Genomic DNA, 25,758 nt, shown 5'->3' with positions numbered 1-25,758 from the left:
GAATGCCCCAAATGCCAATCGGTACTCTCACAATATATATTTTTTTAATTTTTTTAATGTTTATTTATTTTTGAGAAAGAGAGACAGAGAGTGAGCAGGGGAGGGGCAGAGAGACAGGGAGACACAGAATCTGAGCAGGTTCCAGGCTCCGAGCTGCCAGCACAGAGCCCGATGTGGGGCTGGAGCTCACGAACTGTGAGATCATGACCTGAAATCAGGTGCTTAACAGACTGAAGCACCCAGGCACCCATCTCAAATATATTTTAAATGTTTTAAGTAAGTTTTATAATTGTTACTTCAGAGAAATATGCAATTTCAAGACTGATATGTCCATTCTTAGTTTTTTTTTTTTACATTAAAGAACATTAAGAACAGATGAAATATTTCTATCAGAAAATTACAATTTATTTCTACTCTATGTTGCCATATCCTAGAAGTTCCCAGTTAGATGACAAAACATTCTTCCTCCCCAATATTAATTACATGGCAACTGACTTGTTTATTTCTGTTTTAAAAAGGAATAAAATCATAGGCATAGATTGTGGGAAAAAAATGTTTGAAGTTCATAGTGAATAGATTTGTAGACCAAGAGAAATAGCTTTACCCACCCAAGCAAACAGTGCCTGAACTCATTGTGAACATGTTTCCAATACTATACTTCAGCAAGCTTTTCTCAAAGAGAGGTCTATGAACCCCTGGGGGGTCTCAAGACCTTCTTCAAAAGAAAAGGCAGTGAATTATACTAGCCATCATTTATTTATCGTCACTGCCACTCATTTGCCCTTTCAAAAAAGGGCCAATCTAACTTAAGAATCCCTTTGATGAAGCAACACAATTTTATAAATGCTCAACCCTTGATTTCACATCTTTTTTACATTGTATGTGAAGAAATAGAAAGTACACATAAAGCATTTCTGTATACTAACGTACAATGGTTACCTCAGGGAAAGCACTGTATGATTTCTTAAGTTGAGGGGAACGAACTGGTTTTTCCATGGAGTACCATTTTCATTTGAAAGACTGACAAACTATGGTTATGTATACTTGAGCTTTTGGCAGATACTTCTCTTTTTTTAAGTTTATTTATTTTGAGAGACAGAGAGCGCACAGGGGAGGGGCAGAGAGAGGGGGAGGGAGACGATCAAAGCAGGCTCCAGGCTGTCAGCCCAGAGCCCATTATGGGGCTTGAACTCACGAACCAGGAGATCAGGACCTGAGCCAAAACCTAGAGTTGGACGCTTAACTGACTGAGCCACCCAGGCACCCCTGGCAGATATTTCGATATTTCTCAAAAATGAAAGATGTAAACCAAGGCACTTAATGGAAAATAAATGACAGTTATTTGTTGCCAATAATAAAGCAAAAATCAAAATTTCAGAAAACCTGTATCTCCTACAATGAGCTCAAAAGTTTTCCAAAACATATATCTTTCAGATGAAACTGATGGTAATATCAATGTATGTGGTTTCTGAAATTGTATAATAAAACGTGTCAACATTTGGCAGACTGGCATAACTCAGTGAACCACAATATAGGATGTTAAAAGATCATGCATGGATAACGGATCTATTCCAAGTACAATACAAACTGATGAATTATAATGTGACCGTGAACATTTCATTGGTATAATTTCAGATTCCACACTGCAACTATCCTTTAAGAAAACCATCACTAAGATGTTTATAATCATGAATCCCATGATTTTCATGTTTATAATCATAATCCCATTATTATATTATAGAAGATTTGTCTTGCTGGCCAAGGTGCTTTAGAGAGCCTCCTTGTGGGTTTGATGAAGTAGTAACAGACTGTCCACATCATAAGGAACTGCAAGTGACCTCTAAGAAAGGAAGGTAGCCTCCAGGTGCTGGCTACCAGCCAGTAGTCAGTAAAAGCCAGAGCCCTTAGTCCTACTGCTGCAAGGAAGGAATTCTTCCCAAACCCTGCGTGAGCCTAGAAGCAGATTACTTTCCAGCCACGCCTCCTGAGAATGCATCCTAGCTGACATCCTGACTGTAGCTGGTGGAGGTCCTAAGAGGGCACAGCTTAACTGTGGGTTCCTAACCCACAGAAACTGTGATATAACACATACATGCAAGAGAAAGGTACAAAAACAAACCATGTGTTGAATTTGCATGTAGTGTACAAAAAGCATACCTACAATTACCTGAAAAGCTACTAAAATGCTCCTCCCTCTTCTGGGGCATCTGTGTAACTCAGTCAGTTAAGCGTCCAACTCTTGATTTCAGCTCAGGTCATGATCTCACAGTTCCTGAGACTGAGCCCCACATCAGGCTCTGCGCTAACAGCATGCAGCCTGCTTGGGATTCTTCCTCCCTCCCTCTCTCTCTGTCTTCTCAACCCACTTGCACTCTCTCCCTCTCTCATAACAAACTTTTTTTTTAAAAAGGACTTAAATTAAAAAATGCTCCTCCCTTTTCCAAGCACATATCTACATGAAGCAAGATTTTCTTCATATTTTCCAACCAAAACAACCAACTCCAACAGACCGAATGAGAAAGCAGATTGGAGAAACTAATCAAAGAGATTTACAAAAAAAAATGTTATGCAGTGCCACTCTTCTCACTAAATTTTTCTTTGGTTTTTGGAAAATATTTTTTCATATCCATAAGGGTGATCTTAACTTGTTATGATCTTTGTTATTTTTAAATCAATCAGATCTGCTTTTTTGTTTTCTCAGCTTTAATTTCTACTATAGAAACTATAAATAGGTATAATCCACATGAAAAGGTCCTTCAGGCCCTCTACATGTAAGAGCAAAAAGGGATGTTGGGACCAGTAAATTTGAGAAGTGTCGCAATGTTTCTATGTCCTCTGTCTCTGCCATAGGACACACCCCACCCCTCCACCTGTCCTACACTTATCTAAATTCTATTCATTTTTAACATTTGGCCATTCTAGTCCACTGCGAGGCTTTCCCTTCTGAATGCCCAGAGAACTCATTTGGTGCTTATTTGCTGATTTTTTCATTTTCAGTACGCATACATGTTTCCCTGACTGGATTGTGAAGCCCTGAAGAAAAGGGATTGGGTGGTATGGCACATGACAGGTATTTGAAAATACCCCCCCCACCCCCACCCCACCCCCCCCTCGGCAAACTCCAGGCTAACTTAATTATAGGCTGAATAATGAGTGCCATTCACACAAGCCACTGGGCTTCTATCAATGTTTGATGAAGCCAGACCACAAAGGACAGGAGACAAGATGAAATTTAGGACAAATCTGAGTCTCAAAAAGGTCACCTGAAGAGGCAGATAAGAAGAACAAGAGCACAGATTTCAGAATATTTAAGTGGAAAGGGTAGTAGTAAGTGGGAACTGACCATACGGCCTTGGTTTCTCAATAAAACAGACAGCAAGTTATCTGTGAACAATTCTGGAGCAAACATGTGAGGAATAAAGACAGTAACACTATAGGGAAGGCAATGGGGAATCAACAGAATTCCCCCCAATGTCTCTCAGTGGAAAAGCTAGAAAAATTGCTTGAAACTGACCAGCAATTGTTATAAATTGAACCATGTCCCCCAAAAGGATATGTTGAGGTCCTAACCCTTGGTACTGGTGAATGTGATCTTATTTAGTAACAGAGTCTCTACAGGTGTAATCAAATCAAATTAGGGTGGACCCTAATCAGATAGGATTGGTGTCCTTCTAAGAGAAGAGACAGTGAGACACAGAGGGAACAGCCATGGAAAGACGGAGGCACAGATTGGCGTTCCTCTGCCACAAGCTAAGGAGTATTTGGGGCTGCTAGAAGCTGGATCTCGGAGGCTTCAAAAGTACCATGAGGCTACCAACACATTAACTTTGGACCTCTAGCCTTCAGAACTGTGAAAAAGTAAATGTCCGTTGCATGAAGCCATCCAGGTTGCAGAACTCTGTCATGGCAGTCCCAGGAAATTAGTAAAGCAATAGGGTAACTAGAGTCACTGTCCCCACTCACGTTTCCCAGGAGTCCTTCTCACCCACAGACAAAAAGTGGACCAAAGGGGAAAAGACCTAAAATGCAAAGCTAGTTGTGCCATACCACACAATCCATCTTCTTCAGGGCTTCACAATCCAGTCAGGGAGACATGTATCCATACTGAAAATGAAAAAAAAATGAGCAAACAAAAAGAGTGTTTCGTAGAAATTTCTGAACTGCAGGGGTTAGTTTTTCGAAGGTTCTGGGAAAATGTGTCCCATCTAATACTGCTGTCAAAACTCAAGCCCACTGAATCTCTAGAAACGTGCCTATAAATACAGAGACAAGGATTATTTTTCCATCTTGCACTTCAACTCTTTGCTACAAAAGGAAAGAAGCTAATATTTAAAGTTCCCAATACTATTACTATGTCTCTACAAAGAAAATATGGGATGACAATTACAAATCTTGTGATTCCTTCTAGATTTTTATCCAGCCATGTGAATGCTGGGCCCAGATGACTCTCAGCTCACATGCTGGCCATTCACAAGTCTCAAGACCCAAATCTTATCTTTGAAAGGAAGTTAGCATTATAATCCACAGATTGTAACTTAAACCCTTTCTTTTTTTTTTTTTTTTTATTTTTTATAATATATGAAATTTATTGTCCAAATTGGTTTCCATAAAACACCCAGTGCTCATCCCAAAGGGTGCCCTCCTCAATACCCATCACCCACCCTCTCCTCCCTCCCACCCCCCATCAACCCTCAGTTTGTTCTCAGTTTTTAACAGTCTCTTATGCTTTGGCTCTCTCCCACTTTAACCTCTTTTTTTTTTTTTTTTTTTTTTCCTTTTTTCCTCCCCCTCCCCCACGGGTTCCTGTTACGTTTCTCAGGGTCCACATAAGAGTGAAACCATATGGTATCTGTCTTTCTCTGTATGGCTTATTTCACTTAGCATCACACTCTCCAGTTCCATCCACGTTGCTACAAAAGGCCATATTTCATTTTTTCTCATTGCCACGTAGTATTCCATTGTGTATATAAACCACAATTTCTTTATCCATTCATCAGTTGATGGACATTTAGGCTCTTTCCATAATTTGGCTATTGTTGAGAGTGCTGCTATGAACATTGGGGTACAAGTGCCCCTATGCATCAGTACTCCTGTATCCCTTGGATAAATTCCCAGCAGTGCTATTGCTGGGTCATAGGGTAGGTCTATTTTTAATTTTCTGAGGAACCTCCACACTGTTTTCCAGAGCGGCTGCACCAATTTGCATTCCCACCAACAGTGCAAGAGGGTTCCCGTTTCTCCACATCCTCGCCAGCATCTATAGTCTCCTGATTTGTTCATTTTGGCCACTCTGACTGGCGTGAGGTGATACCTGAGTGTGGTTTTGATTTGTATTTCCCTGATAAGGAGCGACGCTGAACATCTTTTCATGTGCCTGTTGGCCATCCGGATGTCTTCTTTAGAGAAGTGTCTATTCATGTTTTCTGCCCATTTCTTCACTGGGTTATTTGTTTTTCGGGTGTGGAGTTTGGTGAGCTCTTTATAGATTCTGGATACTAGCCCTTTGTCCGATATGTCATTTGCAAATATCTTTTCCCATTCCGTTGGTTGCCTTTTAGTTTTGTTGGTTGTTTCCTTTGCTGTGCAGAAGCTTTTTATCTTCATAAGGTCCCAGTAATTCACTTTTGCTTTTAATTCCCTTGCCTTTGGGGATGTGTCGAGTAAGAGATTGCTACGGCTGAGGTCAGAGAGGTCTTTTCCTGCTTTCTCCTCTAAGGTTTTGATGGTTTCCTGTCTCACATTCAGGTCCTTTATCCATTTTGAGTTTATTTTTGTGAATGGTGTGAGAAAGTGGTCTAGTTTCAACCTTCTGCATGTTGCTGTCCAGTTCTCCCAGCACCATTTGTTAAAGAGGCTGTCTTTTTTCCATTGGATGTTCTTTCCTGCTTTGTCAAAGATGAGTTGACCATACGTTTGTGGGTCTAGTTCTGGGGTTTCTATTCTATTCCATTGGTCTATGTGTCTGTTTTTGTGCCAATACCATGCTGTCTTGATGATGACAGCTTTGTAGTAGAGGCTAAAGTCTGGGATTGTGATGCCTCCTGCTTTGGTCTTCTTCTTCAAAATTCCTTTGGCTATTCGGGGCCTTTTGTGGTTCCATATGAATTTTAGGATTGCTTGTTCTAGTTTCGAGAAGAATGCTGGTGCAATTTTGATTGGGATTGCATTGAATGTGTAGATAGCTTTGGGTAGTATTGACATTTTGACAATATTTATTTTTCCAATCCATGAGCAGGGAATGTCTTTCCATTTCTTTAAATCTTCTTCAATTTCCTTCGTAAGCTTTCTATAGTTTTCAGCATACAGATCCTTTACATCTTTGGTTAGATTTATTCCTAGGTATTTTATGCTTCTTGGTGCAATTGTGAATGGGATCAGTTTCTTTATTTGTCTTTCTGTTGCTTCATTGTTAGTGTATAAGAATGCAACTGATTTCTGTACATTGATTTTGTATCCTGCAACTTTGCTGAATTCATGTATCAATTCTAGCAGACTTTTGGTGGAGTCTATCGGATTTTCCATGTATAATATCATGTCATCTGCAAAGAGCGAAAGCTTGACTTCATCTTTGCCAATTTTGATGCCTTTGATTTCCTTTTGTTGTCTGATTGCTGATGCTAGAACTTCCAGCACTATGTTAAACAACAGCGGTGAGAGTGGGCATCCCTGTCGTGTTCCTGATCTCAGGGAAAAAGCTCTCAGTTTTTCCCCGTTGAGGATGATGTTAGCTGTGGGCTTTTCATAAATGGCTTTTATGATCTTTAAGTATGTTCCTTCTATCCCGACTTTCTCAAGGGTTTTTATTAAGAAAGGGTGCTGGATTTTGTCAAAGGCCTTTTCTGCATCGATTGACAGGATCATATGGTTCTTCTCTTTTTTTTTGTTAATGTGATGTATCACGTTGATTGATTTGCGAATGTTGAACCAACCCTGCATCCCAGGAATGAATCCCACTTGATCATGGTGAATAATTCTTTTTATATGCCGTTGAATTCGATTTGCTAGTATCTTATTGAGAATTTTTGCATCCGTATTCATCAGGGATATTGGCCGGTAGTTCTCTTTTTTTACTGGGTCTCTATCTGGTTTAGGAATCAAAGTAATACTGGCTTCATAGAATGAGTCTGGAAGTTTTCCTTCCCTTTCTATTTCTTGGAATAGCTTGAGAAGGATAGGTATTATCTCTGCTTTAAACGTCTGGTAGAACTCCCCTGGGAAGCCATCTGGTCCTGGACTCTTATTTGTTGGGAGATTTTTAATAACCGATTCAATTTCTTCGCTGGTTATGGGTCTGTTCAAGCTTTCTATTTCCTCCTGGTTGAGTTTTGGAAGAGTGTGGGTGTTCAGGAATTTGTCCATTTCTTCCAGGTTGTCCAATTTGTTGGCATATAATTTTTCATAGTATTCCCTGATAATTGTTTGTATCTCTGAGGGATTGGTTGTAATAATTCCATTTTCATTCATGATTTTATCTATTTGGGTCATCTCCCTTTTCTTTTTGAGAAGCCTGGCTAGAGGTTTGTCAATTTTGTTTATTTTTTCAAAAAACCAACTCTTGGTTTCGTTGATCTGCTCTACAGTTTTTTTAGACTCTATATTGTTTATTTCTGCTCTGATCTTTATTATTTCTCTTCTTCTGCTGGGTTTAGGCTGCCTTTGCTGTTCTGCTTCCATTTCCTTTAGGTGTGCTGTTAGATTTTGTATTTGGGATTTTTCTTGTTTCTTGAGATAGGCCTGGATTGCAATGTATTTTCCTCTCAGGACTGCCTTCGCTGCGTCCCAAAGCGTTTGGATTGTTGTATTTTCATTTTCGTTTGTTTCCATATATTTTTTTATTTCTTCTCTAATTGCCTGGTTGACCCACTCATTCGTTAGTAGGGTGCTCTTTAACCTCCATGCTTTTGGAGGTTTTCCAGACTTTTTTCTGTGGTTGATTTCAAGCTTCATAGCATTGTGGTCTGAAAGTATGCATGGTATAATTTCAATTCTGGTAAACTTATGGAGGGCTGTTTTGTGACCCAGTATATGATCTATCTTGGAGAATGTTCCATGTGCACTCGAGAAGAAAGTATATTCTGTTGCTTTGGGATGCAGAGTTCTAAATATATCTGTCAAGTCCATCTGATCCAATGTCTCATTCAGGGCCCTTGTTTCTTTATTGACCGTGTGTCTAGATGATCTATCCATTTCTGTAAGTGGGGTGTTAAAGTCCCCTGCAATTACCACATTCTTATCAATAAGGTTGCTTATGTTTATGAGTAGTTGTTTTATATATTTGGGGGCTCCGGTATTTGGCGCATAGACATTTATAATTGTTAGCTCTTCCTGATGGATAGACCCTGTAACTATTATATAATGTCCTTCTTCATCTCTTGTTACAGCCTTTAATTTAAAGTCTAGTTTGTCTGATATAAGTATGGCTACTCCAGCTTTCTTTTGGCTTCCAGTAGCATGATAAATAGTTCTCCATCCCCTCACTCTCAATCTAAAGGTGTCCTCAGGTCTAAAATGAGTCTCTTGTAGACAGCAAATAGATGGGTCTTGTTTTTTTATCCATTCTGATACCCTATGTCTTTTGGTTGGCGCATTTAATCCATTTACATTCAGTGTTATTATAGAAAGATATGGGTTTAGAGTCATTGTGATGTCTGTATGTTTTATGCTTGTAGTGATGTCTCTGGTATTTTGTCTCACAGGGTCCCCCTTAGGATCTCTTGTAGGGCTGGTTTAGTGGTGACAAATTCCTTCAGTTTTTGTTTGTTTGGGAAGACCTTTATCTCTCCTTCTATTCTAAATGACAGACTTGCTGGATAAAGGATTCTCGGCTGCATATTTTTTCTGTCTAGCACACTGAAAATCTCGTGCCAATTCTTTCTGGCCTGCCAAGTTTCAAAAGAGAGATCAGTCACGAGTCTTATAGGTCTCCCTTTATATGTGAGGGCACGTTTACCCCTTGCTGCTTTCAGAATTTTCTCTTTATCCTTGTATTTTGCCAGTTTCACTATGATATGTCGTGCAGAAGATCGATTCAGGTTCCGTCTGAAGGGAGTTCTCTGTGCCTCTTGGATTTCAATGGCTTTTTCCTTCCCCAATTCAGGGAAGTTCTCAGCTATTATTTCTTCAAGTACCCCTTCAGCACCTTTCCCTCTCTCTTCCTCCTCTGGGATACCAATTATGCGTATATTATTTCTTTTTAGTGTATCACTTAGTTCTCTAATTTTCCCCTCATACTCCTGGATTTTTTTATCTCTCTTTCTCTCAGCTTCCTCTTTTTCCATAACTTTATCTTCTAGTTCACCTATTCTCTCCTCTGCCTCTTCAATCCGAGCTGTGGTGGTCTCCATTTTGTTTTGCATTTCATTTAAAGCGTTTTTCAGCTCCTCATGACTGTTCCTTAGTCCCTTGATCTCTGTAGCAAGGGATTCTCTGCTGTCCTGTATACTGTTTTCAAGCCCGGCGATTAATTTTATGACTATTATTCTAAATTCACTTTCTGTTATATTATTTAAATCCTTTTTGATCAGCTCATTAGCTGTTGTTATTTCCTGGAGATTCTTCTGAGGGGAATTCTTCCGCTTGGTCATTTTGGATAGTCCCTGGCGTGGTGAGGACCTGCAGGGCACTTCCCCTGTGCTGTGGTGTATAACTGGAGTTGGTGGGCGGGGCCGCACTCCGACCTGATGTCTGCCCCCGGCCCACCGCTGGGGCCACAGTCCGACTGGTGTGTGCCTTCTCTTCCCCTCTCCTAGGGGCGGGATTCACTGTGGGGTGGCGTGGCCCGTTTGGGCTACTTGCACACTGCCAGGCTTGTGATGCTGGGGATCTGGCGTATTAGCTGGGGTGGGTAGGCAAGGTGCACAGGGGCAGGAGGGGCAGGCTTAGGTCGCTTCTCCTTAGGTGATCCACTTCAGGAGGGGCCCTGTGGCAGCGGGAGGGAGTCAGATCCGCTGCCGGAGGTTTGGCTCCGCAGAAGCACAGAGTTGGGTGTTTGCGCGGAGCGAGGAAGTTCCCTGGCAGGAACTGGTTCTCTTTGGGATTTTGGCTGGGGGATGGGCGGGGGAGATGGCGCTGGCGAGCGCCTTTGTTCCCCACCAAACTGAGCTCTGTCGTCCGGGGGCTCAGCAGCTCTCCCTCCCTTTGTCCTCCAGCCTTCCCGCTTTCTGAGCAGAGCTGTTAACTTATGACCTCCCAGACGCTAAGTCGCGCTTGCTGTCGGAACACAGTCCATCAGGCCCCTCCGCTTTTGCAGGCCAGACTCCGGGGCTCTGCTTGGCCGGCGAGCCGCCCCTCCGCCCCGGCTCCCTCCCGCCAGTCCATGGAGCGCGCACCGCCTCGCCGCCCTTCCTACCCTCTTCCGTGGGCCTCTCGTCTGCGCTTGGCTCTGGAGACTCGGTTCTGCTAATCCTCTGGCGGTTTTCTGGGTTATTTAGGCAGGTGTAGGTGGAATCTAATTGATCAGCAGGACGCGCGGTGAGCCCAGCGTCCTCCTACGCCGCCATCTTCCTCTTGGTCCAACTTAAACCCTTTCAATGCATACTTGATATTAGGAATTTACCTTCAGCCTCAGTTTATTTCAATCTGAAAGCAACGGGATTTTAGAGCTGTAAGGATTTCTAGAGTCACATGACCTGATGACCCATCCAAGCTCCCTAAATAAATCAGGTAGTCCCTAAATATTTGGGCCCTAACCTATTAGTGGGTAGTAAAATCAAATCAGTACATCCTAACAACTTTTAAAAAATAAAACAACAGCATAAAAAAAAAAGTAGAGGCATAAATTATAGTTAGGGTAAGTACCCCCAGAAGACTTATTTTTCAATTGTATATATGTGTTATAGATACTGGCTCGTGAAGGAAAACCTATTACTACTGTATTTGTTAATCCAAATCCTGGCAGGAAACAGATGGTTCACTCAATAAACTATTAGATATTTAATAAACTATAAAGGTTTGCACAAGGTTAAGGGAAAACATTAAGGGATAGTAACAGTGGTGAGCCCTTCCCATCATCCAGGACCCAAGGGACAGAGAAAGGAGTGGATGTCAATACCATGGAGAGAGGAGCACAAGGAGGAGGTGTCCGACAGGAAGCGCAACCTTCAGTGAAGGGGGGGGTAGCTCACCCTCGGTGACCTGGGAGGAAGGGAGTTGCCCACCCTCCATTCTCCTGCTGGGGCCTCCCCAACAGCTGAAGCTCAGAGTCAGAAAGTCTGCATCTGCTCAGCCTCCTAGGTCGCAAAGGAGGCTGCAGAAGGGTCAAGCAAGGGGGGTCCAGAGGGGCGGTCAGAGGGCTTCTAGCCACTGTGAATCTCTATCACAGCTGTCTAAAAGCCACCAATGTTATAGATCCATCACCCCGGCCTGACCACTTTCATTTCCGGATGCCACATTTTTTCCACATCTGCCCTCAAATCTCACTCTTGAATCAAGGCTCTAATCTCATGCCAGGCAAATAATGCCAAAGACTGGCATCTTTATGAACATACGACTTATGATCTCAGCCAGGCACTCAACATGCCCCAGCCACCTTTTCAACTGTCCTTAGTCTCCCACCTCTCCTCCCCTTATCTGTGGGGCTCCTGGGGGTACAGACCATCTCTTACTGGTCCCTGGATCCCCAGGCCTCAACTCCCAAAACACAGGGTATTCATCGAAATGCAGAATTCATACTGCCCCCTCTCCCCATTTCCACCCACACTTCCTTTACTATTCCGAGTCAACTCCCAAGTCCAATCCTCTGCCCCCAAAATCTCAAAGCCCATTTCCTCTTATGCTTAAACAGGCCTATCCTCCACTCCCAGGCAGGGACCTGGATCAATTGGTCCACCTCTAGTCTCAGCCCCATCTTCATCTCCAGGGCAACCAACACAAAAAGGCAAATCAGACAATATCACCACCCTGACTAGAATGCTTCCTTGACAACTCAAGCTCTTTAGCTCATCATAACAAAAGCCTCCTGGCTTTGACCCTGCCTTCTTCTCAGGGCCTCATTCCCTACCCCTCCCTCCCACAGTCACCCTTAGAAAACATTCCATGCTATCCTTCCCCCCACCCTCGCCTACCCCCACCAGAAAAAAAAAAAAAAAAAAAAAAAACACTTTACCCTCAGTCACAGGCTAGCCATTTCTCTCTCCCTCCCTCCCTCCCAACAGCCCCCCATACTCATACCTCCCTCTCCTTCCCCCACACCTCCCTTCTCCCTTTCTCCTCCCTCCAATGCTTCTCACCACCCTTACTGCTCTGGCCAATGTCCATTCGTGGACATTCGTGTCCATTCATGGACATCTCCCCAGGTGGAGCCTGCACCACTGCCCATCTCTCCCTGCTCCAAGCAAAGCCAAGCTCAGTGGCTCCCTTCATCCACCACTCGCAGGCCCTCTACCACACTGTGTTTGGTTTATTTACATTGTTCTCTCTGCCCTCGAATTCTACAAGCCTCACAGAGGCAGGGACTATGCCTTTATTCTATAATCCCAGCACAAAACACAATGCTTGACCCAAAGTCATTGTCTAAATCCTCTCTCAAGTGACTGAAGTGACACTTACATTCAGATAACCATAGCAAAGTGTCCACTACTTGGAGGCCTAAGGCCTCACTGAATACACAACATATGTTTTATGTGAAGATGGGGTTAAGGGACTGTAGTTATAAGTCAGAAACCCCACTGTCTCTGCATCCCTTCCCCAAAATAGGCCACCTCTCTATGAAGAGGAAGGAGTATCAATTATATCTATATATCCCCTGTCACCATCTCTAGGCTTCATGTCTCTGTAAAAACAAATAGTGGCAAAACTTACCCTAAATCTCATGGGGATGAAAGGGACAGCACAGGGAATATGATCAATGGCACTGTAACAGCAGTGTGGGGTGACAGACGGTCGCTACTCTCGTGGCGAGTCTGGCTTAACATATAGACTTGTTGAATCACTAGGTTGTACACCTGAAACTAACGTAACATTGCGTGTCAACTATACTTCGATTTAAAAATAAAGTAAAAAAAAAAAAAAAAACTAATCCTAAATCTCCCTAAAAGGCATCAGAAGTCTATTAGCAGAGCTCCCCCTAAAACCTTAATTTCTGCCTCAAATGAAGCGATAAAATGGGTCTGATCCTTTTCCCGGTCCATGTCGTTCTCGAGTCTAGCTGACAGTGGCTTAGCCAAGAGCTGGGACATCTCCTCCGTTATCTGCTTCCATCACCAAGCGCCCACCACCTCCCCCCCCACCCCCAGCAATTCCTCCAGGGCCCAGGACCACCCGGCAAGTTTAATACCCTCACTTGAGGCAGAAGACAGGGGGAGTATAGAGGGTATTTATCTGGATGTATACCCGGCACTCCATCTGATAGGGACTAAATTGAGAGCGAACCCTTTATAATCAGACTGTCTTTTGGTATCTTGAAATTCCGTCTCATGGCAATCCAAAAGGTGAAAGTCTGGCAATCAAAAGAATGGTTGAGCCCAGGGACAGGAGGCAAACCTAATTTGGCAGCCCCTCAAACACAGAAAACCATGCCTTTCGAACTGAACGAATCCATCCCAAGTAAGATAATCCAGATTCATTTTTAAAACCAACAGGAAATTAATGAGTAAGACAATGAAAATCAAACATTGTTCAAAGAAACACCATGGCACAAATCCTCAGGAAGCAAAAGGATGATATTCTTTCCTTGCAAATCCAGAAGTACAGAGTACTCAGTCTCAAAAATCTGAGAAGTGAGTCAACCTGTCAGAATTCGAAGCTGCTATTTAAGACAATCAGCATGGCAGATATAATGGACCACTAAATGACTGTCTACAGCAAATGTGGATTTGATGAGGTAGTTGAAGACAATCAAGAGAAAAGTTGCATTTAGACTTAAAAAAAAATACCACATATAATGATTCCAAACTCATAAAACTTTGCATTGAATACAAGGTCATCCTCATTTTTATGCAAGCAAGCAATGTGAAATTTAACATAATTTCGCAAGCATTTATGGTATACATACTACATGTCAGCTATATGCTAAAAACAGGGATGGGAAAATAAGAAAAAGAAACATTCCTTGTTTTTGAATAGTTCCCAGTACAGAGGGGAGACAAGATGATTGCAGTAGATGGCAGAGCCTGGCTAGTTGCTCACCGGTATCCCAGGTGGACCACCTTCCTAACCCACTGCATCCAGATGGGGCTCACGGCCAGTTTTACCAGTGAAATGCTAGCAAGAAGTGTTATCTGCCACAGGAAGGTCAGGCCACAAATCTCCTGTGGCATCTGCTCTCTTCATTCATCAGTCAGCAGAGCTCAGATCTATGGAAAAGCCCAAGGCCAAAGCACACACTGGGGAGGGGACTGTGTGTACCGGAGAGAGAACCCTTTGCTGTGATAAGTCACTGTCACTTGGGCTTTGCCTGTTAAGTTAGTAGATTCTGACTACCGAAGAGTAAAATGCAAGATGTAGTTTCCAAAATAAAAGCACAAGAATGGGGAGCTCTGAGAACACAAGAATGAAACCCCTAAGTGACAGTAAGCAGGGGCAGGGAGGGACGAGATTCCTAAGGAAGAGGAAATTGAAGACTCATCCTGAAGGATGCACAGGATTTACCTGGGGTGGCGAAAGTGTGAAAGAACACTAAACTGCATGTAGGAATCGGAAGGGCATATAGGAACAGAAAAGACACTGGACAGGGGCAAAGTTTTGCCTTTTCACCTAAAAGCGATGGGGAACTCTTTAAATAGTCCCAGGAGTACTTCATATAGTATCAGATTTGTGGCTATAAGGTCCTCAGTGGAAAATGGTCTGGAAGAGTCCAGAGCCAGCGGAGGCAGAGGCCAGTTAACAGCCTGGGGCAGCCTCCCATAGCAGAAATGGGCAATGGCATGGCTTCAGGGTAGAAGCAGATGCAGGAGATTTACTTGGAACCAAAGAAACTTTTGGACCAACTACACATATGGTAGAATATAAAGAAAGAAAGATCACCAAGGAACGGAGGATTCTCAGGTTTCTGGATCAGACATTGGGTGAATGATGGCAGCAGAAGTGGAGACCAGCAGATTTACAGAGAATAGACTGGGCTTCAACCGTGTACAGAACCCCAAGGTGGTAAAGTCCAGAGGCAAGTGGATATCAGGGTCTATGGAAGTTCAGGGGTAGAAGTGTGTATTTAGAGGCAGTTGAAGCCACAGAATAGAGGAGATCCCATGGAGAGCAAACCCAGAGCCTGATGCACCAGCACACATGGAAACAGCATAGGGAGCACCTGCAAGACTGAGAAGAGAGACATATGTTTAAAAATCCTGGAAAGTTCATGGGAATATGGAGTTTTAAAAGATCATCAAAAGTAAGGACTGAGAAATAACCAAGCTCCCACATCTTGATAACCTTGTTGAAAGTTTATCTGGGGAAGGTATGAGAACCAGGGTAACCAATTGGGCAATGAGGCCTTAACAGAAATACCTATTTTTTAATCTAATTTTCCAAAATCCTCTCCATTTTTTAAATCCATGCAAATACTTTCATACGTGCAAAGTGAGTAAAACACGAATATATTTGTAATAAAAAACCAATAATAACATTAACAAACCATGAAAATCCCTTAGGGTGTCACCCAAGCGCATTCACAATCTGGTCCAAGTTACTCTGTGCACCATCACTCCTTCCTGGGTGGTGCCTGACTTTTCACAACTCCCTCAACCAGCTGATGCCTTCTCACTTTGTTCCCTCCACCTGGAACGCCTTCCCTCACTTTTCCACCTCGCAAATTCCTCATCATCATTCAAAACAGCTTCAATGTCTTCTGTTCCAAACAGCATCCCTTGCCCATACTGTACCCCAGGGCACATACTACTGGGATAAAACTGGCTTATTCACAAGTAGGCCTCATCCCCCGGGAGGCTGCAAAACTCATCAAAAACAGAGACAGCAACTGATTAATCTTCACATTTGTCCCACCAAGGATGTGACCTGTTATGTTGGCAGTCCCTCCCAAACAACCATACCTATGGTTACTCAGCTCCGTGTACAATCTTCTCCCTTCACTCTGGGCCTTACTGTGTTACTTGCTTTACCTAATAGAACATGGCAGACAACATCATGCCACTTGGAGGTCTAAGTCTTAAGAATACCTGGCAGCTTCCACTCTGGAATTCTTTGGAGCCGTGAGCTGCCTTTTGAGAAGTCAGGTGACCCTGCCCAGGAGACCATAGGAAGAGGCCACGTGAAGAAGATCACATGCTAAGACTGCATGGAAGAGAACCCAGGGACCCAGGCGACATCAAGAACCAAGGCTCCAGACATATTCTATTCAAGCCATCCTAGCTGAGGCACCAGACATGCGAATGAAGAGCCCAATCTTGAACATCCCAGACCCAGAAAACAGCACACTGAGCCTTCTTCACGTATTTGGAGTTATTCTAAGCTACTGAATTATGAAGTAGTTTGTAACGGAGCAAGAGATAACTGTGACCAACGGTAGTGGATACATATGTGTTCAAGAAGAGTTTACGATCAGTCCACTAAGCACCAGTCACTCTCATAGGAGCTAGGGGTTGAACAATGAACAAAACTGAACAAATATCTCTAACTTTATTTAACTAACATTCTAGGGGAAAGAAGGACAATAAATGCAGTTAAAATAAGAAGTATGATAGGGAGGGGTGATTTCTGGGGAGAAAAAGCAGGAAAGAGCAATACAGGAGATGGTTGGAGGGGTCACAATTATAAACAGTATGGTCAGGAAGGTTTCACAAAGACAGGAACAATCTTAAGCTGGAAAAGATGAGGAAACTAGACAGGTGGGTAACTGCAGAAGACCATTTCAGGCATAGAAAACAGCACGTGATGTATGAACCTGCTGGCATTGTTGGAGTAACAGCCACAAGATCAGGAGGCTGGGGGAGAATGGGAGAGGGATGGAAGAAGAGGTCTGAAAGGGAAGAGATGGTGTGCAGGGATCCCCAAGATCACCCAGGTTCCATGATTCACCAGGAGGACTCATAGGACTCAGCATATAGTCATTCTCATAGCTGTGATGTATTACTACTAGGCACAAGCTTCCAATGATCCACTTCCAGTAGACCGCCCCCCACCCAGCAACAAGTTTTGACATCATGTGTGAAATGTCCATCTACCAGAGAGGATCATTCGAGACTCAGCATCCATGGTTTTCACTGGGGGCTGGTCACATAGGGACCCTCTGCCTAGCATGTGCAAAAATTCCAGACCTTAGAAAAAGCAGGTGTTCAGTATAAACCATATTGTTTGCATAAAGAATAGCCATTTGCATAAGCCATTTTCAGAGAATGGTGGGAACCCTCCGCAAATCTAAGTTCCCAGATGCCAGTCAAGAGTCAGCCTTGTAAGCAGGTGTAAAGATAGGAGTCACAGGCCTGCTTCGCTAACTTTTTTGCACAGATACCCAGATCATGTAGCATCTTACAGGCCATCGGAAAGAGACCGGAGCCAACAGAGGATCTCGGGTAGAAGAAGGACATGACCTGACTAGAATTTTAAATGTCACTCTAGCTTTTGTGTTGAGAAAAGACCTTTCGTGGGGGGCATGAGGCAGAAACAGGGAAACTAAAATTCACTGGAAAAACAAAAACAAAAATACCATGAACCCCAGCACACTAACAGAAAAGCTGGAAAGAAGCAGTGAGATTCTGAATGTATTGGGAGAGTGGCATCTCTCTGAGTTGCAGATTGACTGCAGGTTAATCACACAAGGAAGAGAGTAGTCACAAACTGTGACAAGGATTTCTGGCCTGAACAACCAGCAGGGTGACACTGCCATTTAATGTGATGGGAAGACTGTGGGGGGAGTAGATCTGGAGTATGGGATCAGGAGTTCAATTTGGGGCTTGCTAAGTGTAAGATGCCTACCTGACATCCAAGCAAAGGTGGCAAGGAAGCTGCTACTTTGAGTCTGGAGCTCAGAGGAGAGATCTGGACTGGAGCTAGAGAGATGATATTTGGGTCCATAATGCTGGAGGAGCTCATCCAAAAGCATCTAAATCTCACCAAAAATGCTCAAGCAGACTTCAACTTGCTTTAAAATTAAGCTGGGTTTTGCTCATGTCTAGGTAAAGGATTCAAGGTTTTAAAGGCTGTGTCTTCCACCTTTGAATACCAAAAGGTAAATGCAGACCCCTTTCTGATGCCAGAGTTCCCAACAGGATAGCCACATCCGTAAGAATGTCAGCGTAAGGACTGCCTGGGACCTGAGCTGTAGACCAGCTGTTTCCAAAAGCAGCTGAGAGAAATCAGCAGAGGAGCCTTAGACTTGAACTGTCCATTTGGGTAAATGGCTTATGACCTTTTGTGATTTTTTTGAAGTTTATTTATTTAGAGAGAGAGCAAACACAGCATAGGAGGGGGGCAGAGAGAGAGAGAGAGAGAGGGAGGGAGGGAGGGAGGGAGGGAGGGCCTGATGTGCAGAGCCTGACACGAGGCTTGATCTCAGGAACCCTAAGATCATGACCTGAGCTGAAATCAAGAGTCAGATGCTTAACAGACTGAGCCACCCGGGCACCCCCATTTGTGACCACTTAAATTTAAATTGAAAATTCAGTTCTTCAGTTGCACTACCACATTTCAAGTATTGAAAAACCGTAAGTGGCTAGAGGGTGCCCTGTTTGAAAACACAGATATAGAACATTTCCATCATCACAAAAAGTTTCTATGGACTTTACCACTTTAGACTTTCCAAGAGAAAATCCAAAGCTCTGCATATTAATAGGCCCCTCAGATGATTTTAATAACCAATTTCTTCAGAAAACATAGTCTCATAAAAATCTGACATTACCATTTGCCCAACCTCCACACAGAGGATCTATGCCACAGAATGCCCTGGGAATGGGATAAATACTTGGTTAACTAAGCCATTTGAGCACAGTGCTCCAAACTACAAATCAGGGCTGTGGCTCCCAACATGAAGCGATTACTGCAGCCCAAATCCTGGTCAGCAAACCCTATATGTAGGTCATGGTGGGAGTATGGGTGGGGGGAGGGGCGTGGGGATGGGAGCAAGAGAGGTGTGGGGGAGGAGGAGAGGGAGGGGTGTAGCCAGGACAGAGAGAGGTATAGGAGGGAAGAGAAGGAGGTGTAATGGAAAAGAGAAGGTCCAGGGGCCACAAACTCAAATACCTACAGCAGGCCAAAGGGCAACAATGGCTTACATGGGCCATAAAAAAGAAAATAACAACAGAGTAAAAAGGTAAGCCTGAGGTAGTAACATACTTTGGGGAGGCCATAATGGAGCAGAGAGCAGAAGGATTCCTGCTTAAAGAGAAGAGGGATGTCTCGTTTCCAACTGATGGTTGCTACGTGGGAAAGTAAAGCCCAATGCAGTCAGAGCTTCCGATTTGTTTTTCCTCCCAGAGAAGACAGAAATCTGGATCTTTGCATGAAGTCTCCAAATATTTAAACATGGCAACTCAGTCAAAATGTGAAACTGAGCAGAATTGAAAAACCAGGTCTGTGGGTCCCAGCGGGCCCCACCAGCCCTGTGTCTGTAAACTCAGAGGCTGCTCTATGCAGGTCAAGTGAAGAACCAAAAGCAAGTTAGCAGCATGCACCCTGCTGGTGGTGAGTCAGTCCTATCCACACGCTGGGGACAAACAGCTGGGGACAAACATCGAGTCCACATAGTAGAAGAGAGGAAATGAATGAATAGGAAATAAAGCACTCCAGTACATCAGTGCCCAAAAAATTGAAAAGCATTTTAGGAATCCACTCTGGTCCTAGTTTATGTATACAGGAACCTTAAAATCTGGAAACAAGACATCAAAAACTGAAAAAAGTTCAAGAATTCAGGATTTCCAGCCTATTCCTCCAGTCAGGCCCATATACCAGATTCTTGTTACTGTACAAGTTTTTAGATGCTGACCCCACAATTTATCAGAAAACAGAATTATTACTCTTATCTTGCTCAGATTTGGGAAGCTGGTCTCAAGGGTAAAAGAAATAATTCAAAATATCTGAACACAGAAGAGATTCCTTCTGGCAAATGTACCAAATGTTTCTTTACTTAAAAAAAAAAAAAAAAAAGGTATTCTCCTACAGTCAAATCCACAAATCAGCTTAAAATTCCAGCATACCCACTATCCCATGACCTCAATGTTCATATTATCTCATTCATTTCGACTCATAAACACACTATACATTCTCATTACTAAACAAGTCTTTCCCTTAATCACTTCAACCTCATTTAGTTTGTGTGTGGGTGTATGAAATATATATATATTATATTATATATATATTATATATATATATAAATGGTCAATTAAATAAATTATTTGAACCCTGCCGTGAGACTTCATTCATGGCAGGAGAGACGGTTGCTAATGATAGGTTGATCTGGAGAGGTCTAAAACACAGGATCTGCTATCAAAAGAGTTTAAAATCAAATGAGTTCAGCCTTACCAGATGATTTCAGTAGATTAGTAGTTCTCAGCCCAAGCTGGACATTAAAATCATCTTTTTAAAACACCTATGCCCAGGCTCCACTCTAAACCTACTGAAGTAGAATCTTGGAGAAAGGGACTTGGGCATTTGTATTATTTAAAATGTTGAATGATAAATTAGAGGTAACTAATGATCAGCCAGGGTTGAGAGCCCCTGCAGGATACGGCTCAATTACCCATTCACCTGTGACACGTAATTTCGATGATAAATTTAACTAGTTACTCAATGATCTCCACCTTGAACTACATGAGAAGACAATCTCCTCTCCACTAACTACTTAAGTAAATTGGATTTAGAGCCCGGACACTGATAAACTACGAGGATCCAAAGACAAGCAACCCCATAATTCTTGCCCCTTAGTCAATTCACCTTCCCCGTCAAGTTCATCAAATGGCAGGGAGGGGAGAAGGGGGCAATAGGAAACTCAAAGTCCCAGATTTCAAAACATAATTAAAGCCTTCCCAAAATCCCCTCACAGTCCTCAACATCTTACCCAATTCTGGCTTTATCTGATGCTGATTCAGCTGGTTCCCCACATTCCACAAATACCAGTCTTCTTTGTTCTCAGCAGAAGTTTGGTACTTCTCACATGTTGTCCACAAAATCCAGAATGGCCTCCTGGCTTCACTTACCCTCCAAACTCTAGATACCTCACCTCTACCCTCAATCTTGAAATCTGTCTTTCTCCCATCTAAATTATTCAAGGCCCTGAAAGAAATGGGCTTAATTTATATTCATGTTCCCACCCATTTTTTCTTTCTAGCACTCTCCACCTGAATATCTAAGAGATTTTGCCCATGTTTCCATCTGTAATCAGACTAAGGAATGTTTTTCATACTTGACTTGCAAATCCTGCAATATTAGGCTCAGAAACTAGACTTCTTCCCAATACATGTAGACCCGTACTGCATAAGATACAATCAAGAGGAACTTGTGCATGTCACAACTCTCTGAAAGAAATAAAATTCCCCTCTTTAGGTTGATAGGTGATCATAGCAGTTTATAGATGGAATGGTCTTTTAGAGAAAAAAAACTGTAAAAAATAAATAAGATGGGTACATTCCAATGCACAATAACCTACTGGGCAGTGCAGTTAGTGACTATGAGTAAGGACCTACAGACTCAGTTCCCGGGTTCAATTCGACCACGTATCTGTCATATCTCTGTGTCTCTTTTTTCCCTGCTGTAAAAAGGAAATATTAGGACCTGTCTCATGAAGTCATTTAACATATGTAAAGTTCTTAACAACAGTGCCTGCATAGCAGCAGTAAGCCTAATTCATGTTAGTTATTATGTTTTTATTGCTGAGTGCAAGGCTAAACATCTTGCTGTCCAGGGGAGCAAGCCTTTTAAATTTCTTTCACTGATTTCAAGAAAGTGAATTTGTGACAAGTTGTTTTTCAAATTGAATTTTGACATTTCTGGTCTTTTCCCATTATTTTCTAAATTCAGTGAATGAAAGCATGGAGTTTGTTAGATTATTTCTTGACATTTTAGTTCCATTAGGAATGCCATTTAATATTAGTTAAGCCTTGTTATGAATACAATGCTATTTAAAATGTAACTATGGGAGAGAGATATTTAGGGAGAGAGAAAATATCACTTGCCACTTACTAAATTGAGATTTTAAAAGCCAAAGAAGGGAGGGAGAATTTATAAACTGTGGGTGACCTTTAAATGTCCTATGTGCTAATATATAAATGTAAACACAGAAAAACGTAATAACTGGTAATAGTAAATTAATCAATACAATTACATTATAGGTTCTGATATGATAAATTATGCTTTCAGTACAGAATATCAATAGCTTTTTAACACCTTTTAAGATCAAATTATCAGTGCACTAAATTTCATCTAGTTTATCTAGATGAATTAGGTAAATTTCAACTAATTTACCCTGCATGTCATTTATAAGTATGTAGCTTCTTACTTCTATTACTTGGACAGCTCCACATACTAAAGTTCCAAATATACAAGATGTTAGAGCATAAATTATTTTAAATACTGAGTTAAAAATAAAAATAAGTTTATCACCTCATTAAGATAATCTTTCAATGACATTTACTGGAATAATTTGTCTAGAATAATGTCGTTACTATTAACCTTAGCTTACTTTCAGAAGTTAGTGTAGTTACTATTAACCGTAGCTCACTTTCAGAGGCTTACTTTCAGAAGCTCAGGAGGAGGATTGGTTACTTGAGCAAATATCAGTTTTTAACTGAATTACACAACACAGAACAGCATACACTTTGAAACAATGGGGGGAAATGGGGTAGATACTCATATACTTCTGTAGGCCATTTATATAGTTCTCACGCCATGAAAACAAATATTGAAAGCCACTGACATCTAAAGCAAGAGTTCATGACTTGTCCTGTTTGAGGAGAATTTAGGGCCTGATGTTCCATCTGAAGATTCAAAGAATTAAAAGGTGCCCTTTGAAGCCTTCATTAAAAGATTTCATTGAAGAAGAGACAGAGTCCCAGTATGTTACCCAAACAGCTAATATGAATTCTAGCGTCCAATTCTGAACACGCATTGCACACTTAAAAGTATTAGTCACTTAACTTTTACGTATATCTGATTTCGGGGACAGATCTGGGAACTATCTTTATGACCATATCAACAGTCACCCAGGATCTGACACAGCGCACACACTAGTAAATACTCCTAGAATATGTGGCATTAAACTAAAGACACTCAAAAGGTGGACGGCTTAGTGTAAGCAAACAGCATCCTTCTACGTAAGTTCCTGCCCCAGTCACTGATGGAGAACAGCTCACAAAATTAAATTCCAAGGGCTCCATCAGTTGTAACTTCCGAGTATCTGTTGCTAGCACCAATCAACTTTCTAACTCCAAGGAGCAAAAGTGGGGCGGGCCTTAGCCGGGGTCAAAATTCACACCTGACTGAGCAGCACCTTCCAGCGCTCCCTTGAGAAGCGTTTTCTCAAACACCTAAAGCTGTGCTTCTCAAACTTTAACAGTCATTCCAATCACCTGGGAGCTTGTTTAAAAGCAGATTCAGAGGCAGTGGGCCTGGAGCAGGGCATCAGACTGTGCATTTGTAGCGAGCCCCCAAGGGACTCCCATGCAGCGTTGCCTCCCAGCACCCTTTGAGAAGCAAGGCCCACAAACGCCCAAAGACATCCAGGTCACTTATACTAGTAACGAAAGTTGGCGGGCACAGGTAGCTTCCAATAAAGTCTACTGGGTGCTGTGTCCTCTGCGCGTCGCCACCGGGTCCTGGGGCACCTGGCAGGTGCCTTGGCCTTGGTGCGCTCGCGGGTAGCCCGCCCCACAGCCGCGCCCCCACTCCGCGCCCCAGCGCTCACCTTCTCCCTGGTCTTCAGGTACCGCTGCAGCGCCTGCTGCGTGAGCTCCCGGACACGCAGCTGGCCCTCCTTGCAGGGCACCACGATGCCGGTTCTGCCGAAGCACACGGTCACTTTCATCCTGGCCCCCGGCGCCCACGCCGGGCCCGGCCGAACAGGTGTCCGGCCCCACGGGCGCAGCCCACACTCTGGGGGTTCGCCCGGCGCGGGGGGGTCCGGAGACCCGGAGCACCTCTCCCCCGCGCCCCCTCAGGGCCCGGGGTTCGCGGCAGCGCCCCTCCTCCCGGCGCAGGCGGCCCCGGGGCGGGCGGCAATCGGGGAAGGGGGCGGCTGCGGGAAGGGCTACCTCCCAGGTAGCTGGTGGCCGGGGACGCGGCTGCACTGTGGCCGGGCTCCTCCTCCTCCTGCTCCGTCTCCTGCTCGGGCCCGGACAAGGCGGCTGCTCCGAGCCCGCCAAAGCGAAACTGCCGGGCCAGCTCTGGCCCTGGCCCTGCCCCCTGGCCCCGGCCCTGGCGGCGGCGGCGGCTGCGGGGCCGACTCCAGGCCCCGGGCTGGAGTGGGCGGCGGCGGCGGCGCGCGGGGCCGGAGTTGGGAGGAAACTTTTGCGCCGGATCCCAACTCCTCGGCGGCGCGCGGCGCTCTGGGCTCCCGCGGCCCCGGGGCCGGCCTGGGCCCGGCTCTTAAAGGGGCCGCGGCGCTCCCGGGCCCCGCCGCGCACTCGGCTGCGCGGGGCGGGGGACCGTGCAGCCGGTAACAGGAGCCCGGGAGCCTCGTCCCCTCACTCGATCTCTCCCTGGCTCTGTCCCTCCTGCACACACGCTGAGCTCTGGAGAATTGTAACGGGACCTGAGAGCTACCCACCGGGGGATTGAAACCGGATCTCATAAAGCAACCTTGAAGGATTAGCTAGGAGACTGCAGAGCTACACCGTTAAAACGTGAGGCTTGGAGCGAGATTCAAGGAAAGCCTGAGAGCAGGTGCTTGTCGCCACGCCCACCAAAAACACCGGAGGAGTGGCAGCTCACAGGTACTGAGCTGCAGGGATGACCCAAGGGCCTGCCAGGAACCTCGTCTTAAGCAGAGCACCGATTCTGTCCTCTGGAGTCCTGAGATGACAAAACTGAACTCCCAAGGGGTTCTTGGGGATAACGTGGGAGTGGAACTCTTCCTTCTACAGAAGACGACACTGAGATTTTCCCCAAAGGTCACATTCCAGACCCAGATATGATAGCCCATTTTTACATACATCCTTCAGAAATGTGCCTCCTCTTGTGCATTTGACTAGAAAAACAATTTTAAACACGGGAAGGCTCACGATTTGGGAGGCATGTGTCCACCACCAATTGAAATAGGAGTATCTGAAAAAATAATTCAAAAAAAAAATTTGTGTCGTTCTTAGGTCACAGATCAATGAGCTCCTTTGAGTCTAACAACAACCCCGTAAGGTATTATTTTTCCAATTTTGTGCATGAAGAATGGTGCTGAGGGAGGTTAAGGAACTGAACTGACCATGAAGTTAGTTGTGCTCAGAGAAACTCAGTTGTTCCCATGCTAAATTTCTGGTCTCCCCAAATTGTTTTTCCAGCAGTCTAGTTCATCCAGCACCATACTCAGGGCTACATCATGTGTTTTCCTACAAAAGAATTTGTTCCTTTGTCAGGACACATTTAGGGGCTTCTGGATGGCTCATTGGGTTAAGCATCTGACTCTATCTCCGCTCAGGTCATGGCCTCAAGGTTTGTGAGTTCCAGCCACGCTTCTGGTTCTGCAGGGACAGCACAGAGCCTGCTTGGGATTCTGTCTCTCCTCTCTGCCCCTCCCCCGCTTGCGTTCTCCTATGCGTGCACTCTCTCTCTCTCTCTCTTTCTCTCAAAATAAATAAACTTTAAAAAAAAGTCACATTTAAATTGAACTTGATTACCTAGAACAGTATGATAATGTATAGGAGATTAATGGGCTTATGAATTTTGAAAATTTTT

General features: G+C 43.8%; 1 protein-coding gene across 3 annotated transcripts in view; it reads right to left on the bottom strand.

Annotated features, from left to right (window-relative positions):
- Window positions 1–24,178, bottom strand: part of PARD3B (par-3 family cell polarity regulator beta) — a 1,015,886-nt gene extending 991,708 nt beyond the window's left edge. For 2 of the 3 annotated variants that reach the window (XM_045480902.1, XM_045480901.1), the window contains exon 1: window positions 23,780–24,025. In XM_045480902.1, coding sequence (XP_045336858.1) covers window positions 23,780–23,899 — 120 coding nt within the window. In that variant the 5' untranslated portion in view covers window positions 23,900–24,025. Of the gene's footprint in view, window positions 1–23,779 lie in introns of all 3 variants that reach the window. The other variant, XM_045480900.1, reaches the window with a different exon arrangement.
- Window positions 24,179–25,758: the final 1,580 nt, after the last annotated feature.

The sequence above is a fragment of the Leopardus geoffroyi genome, chromosome C1 (assembly GCF_018350155.1).
Source record: "Leopardus geoffroyi isolate Oge1 chromosome C1, O.geoffroyi_Oge1_pat1.0, whole genome shotgun sequence".
Classification (NCBI taxonomy): Eukaryota; Metazoa; Chordata; class Mammalia; order Carnivora; family Felidae; genus Leopardus; species Leopardus geoffroyi.
Note: the sequence above shows the minus strand (reverse complement) of the source record. Positions and strands in the feature narration are given on the sequence as shown.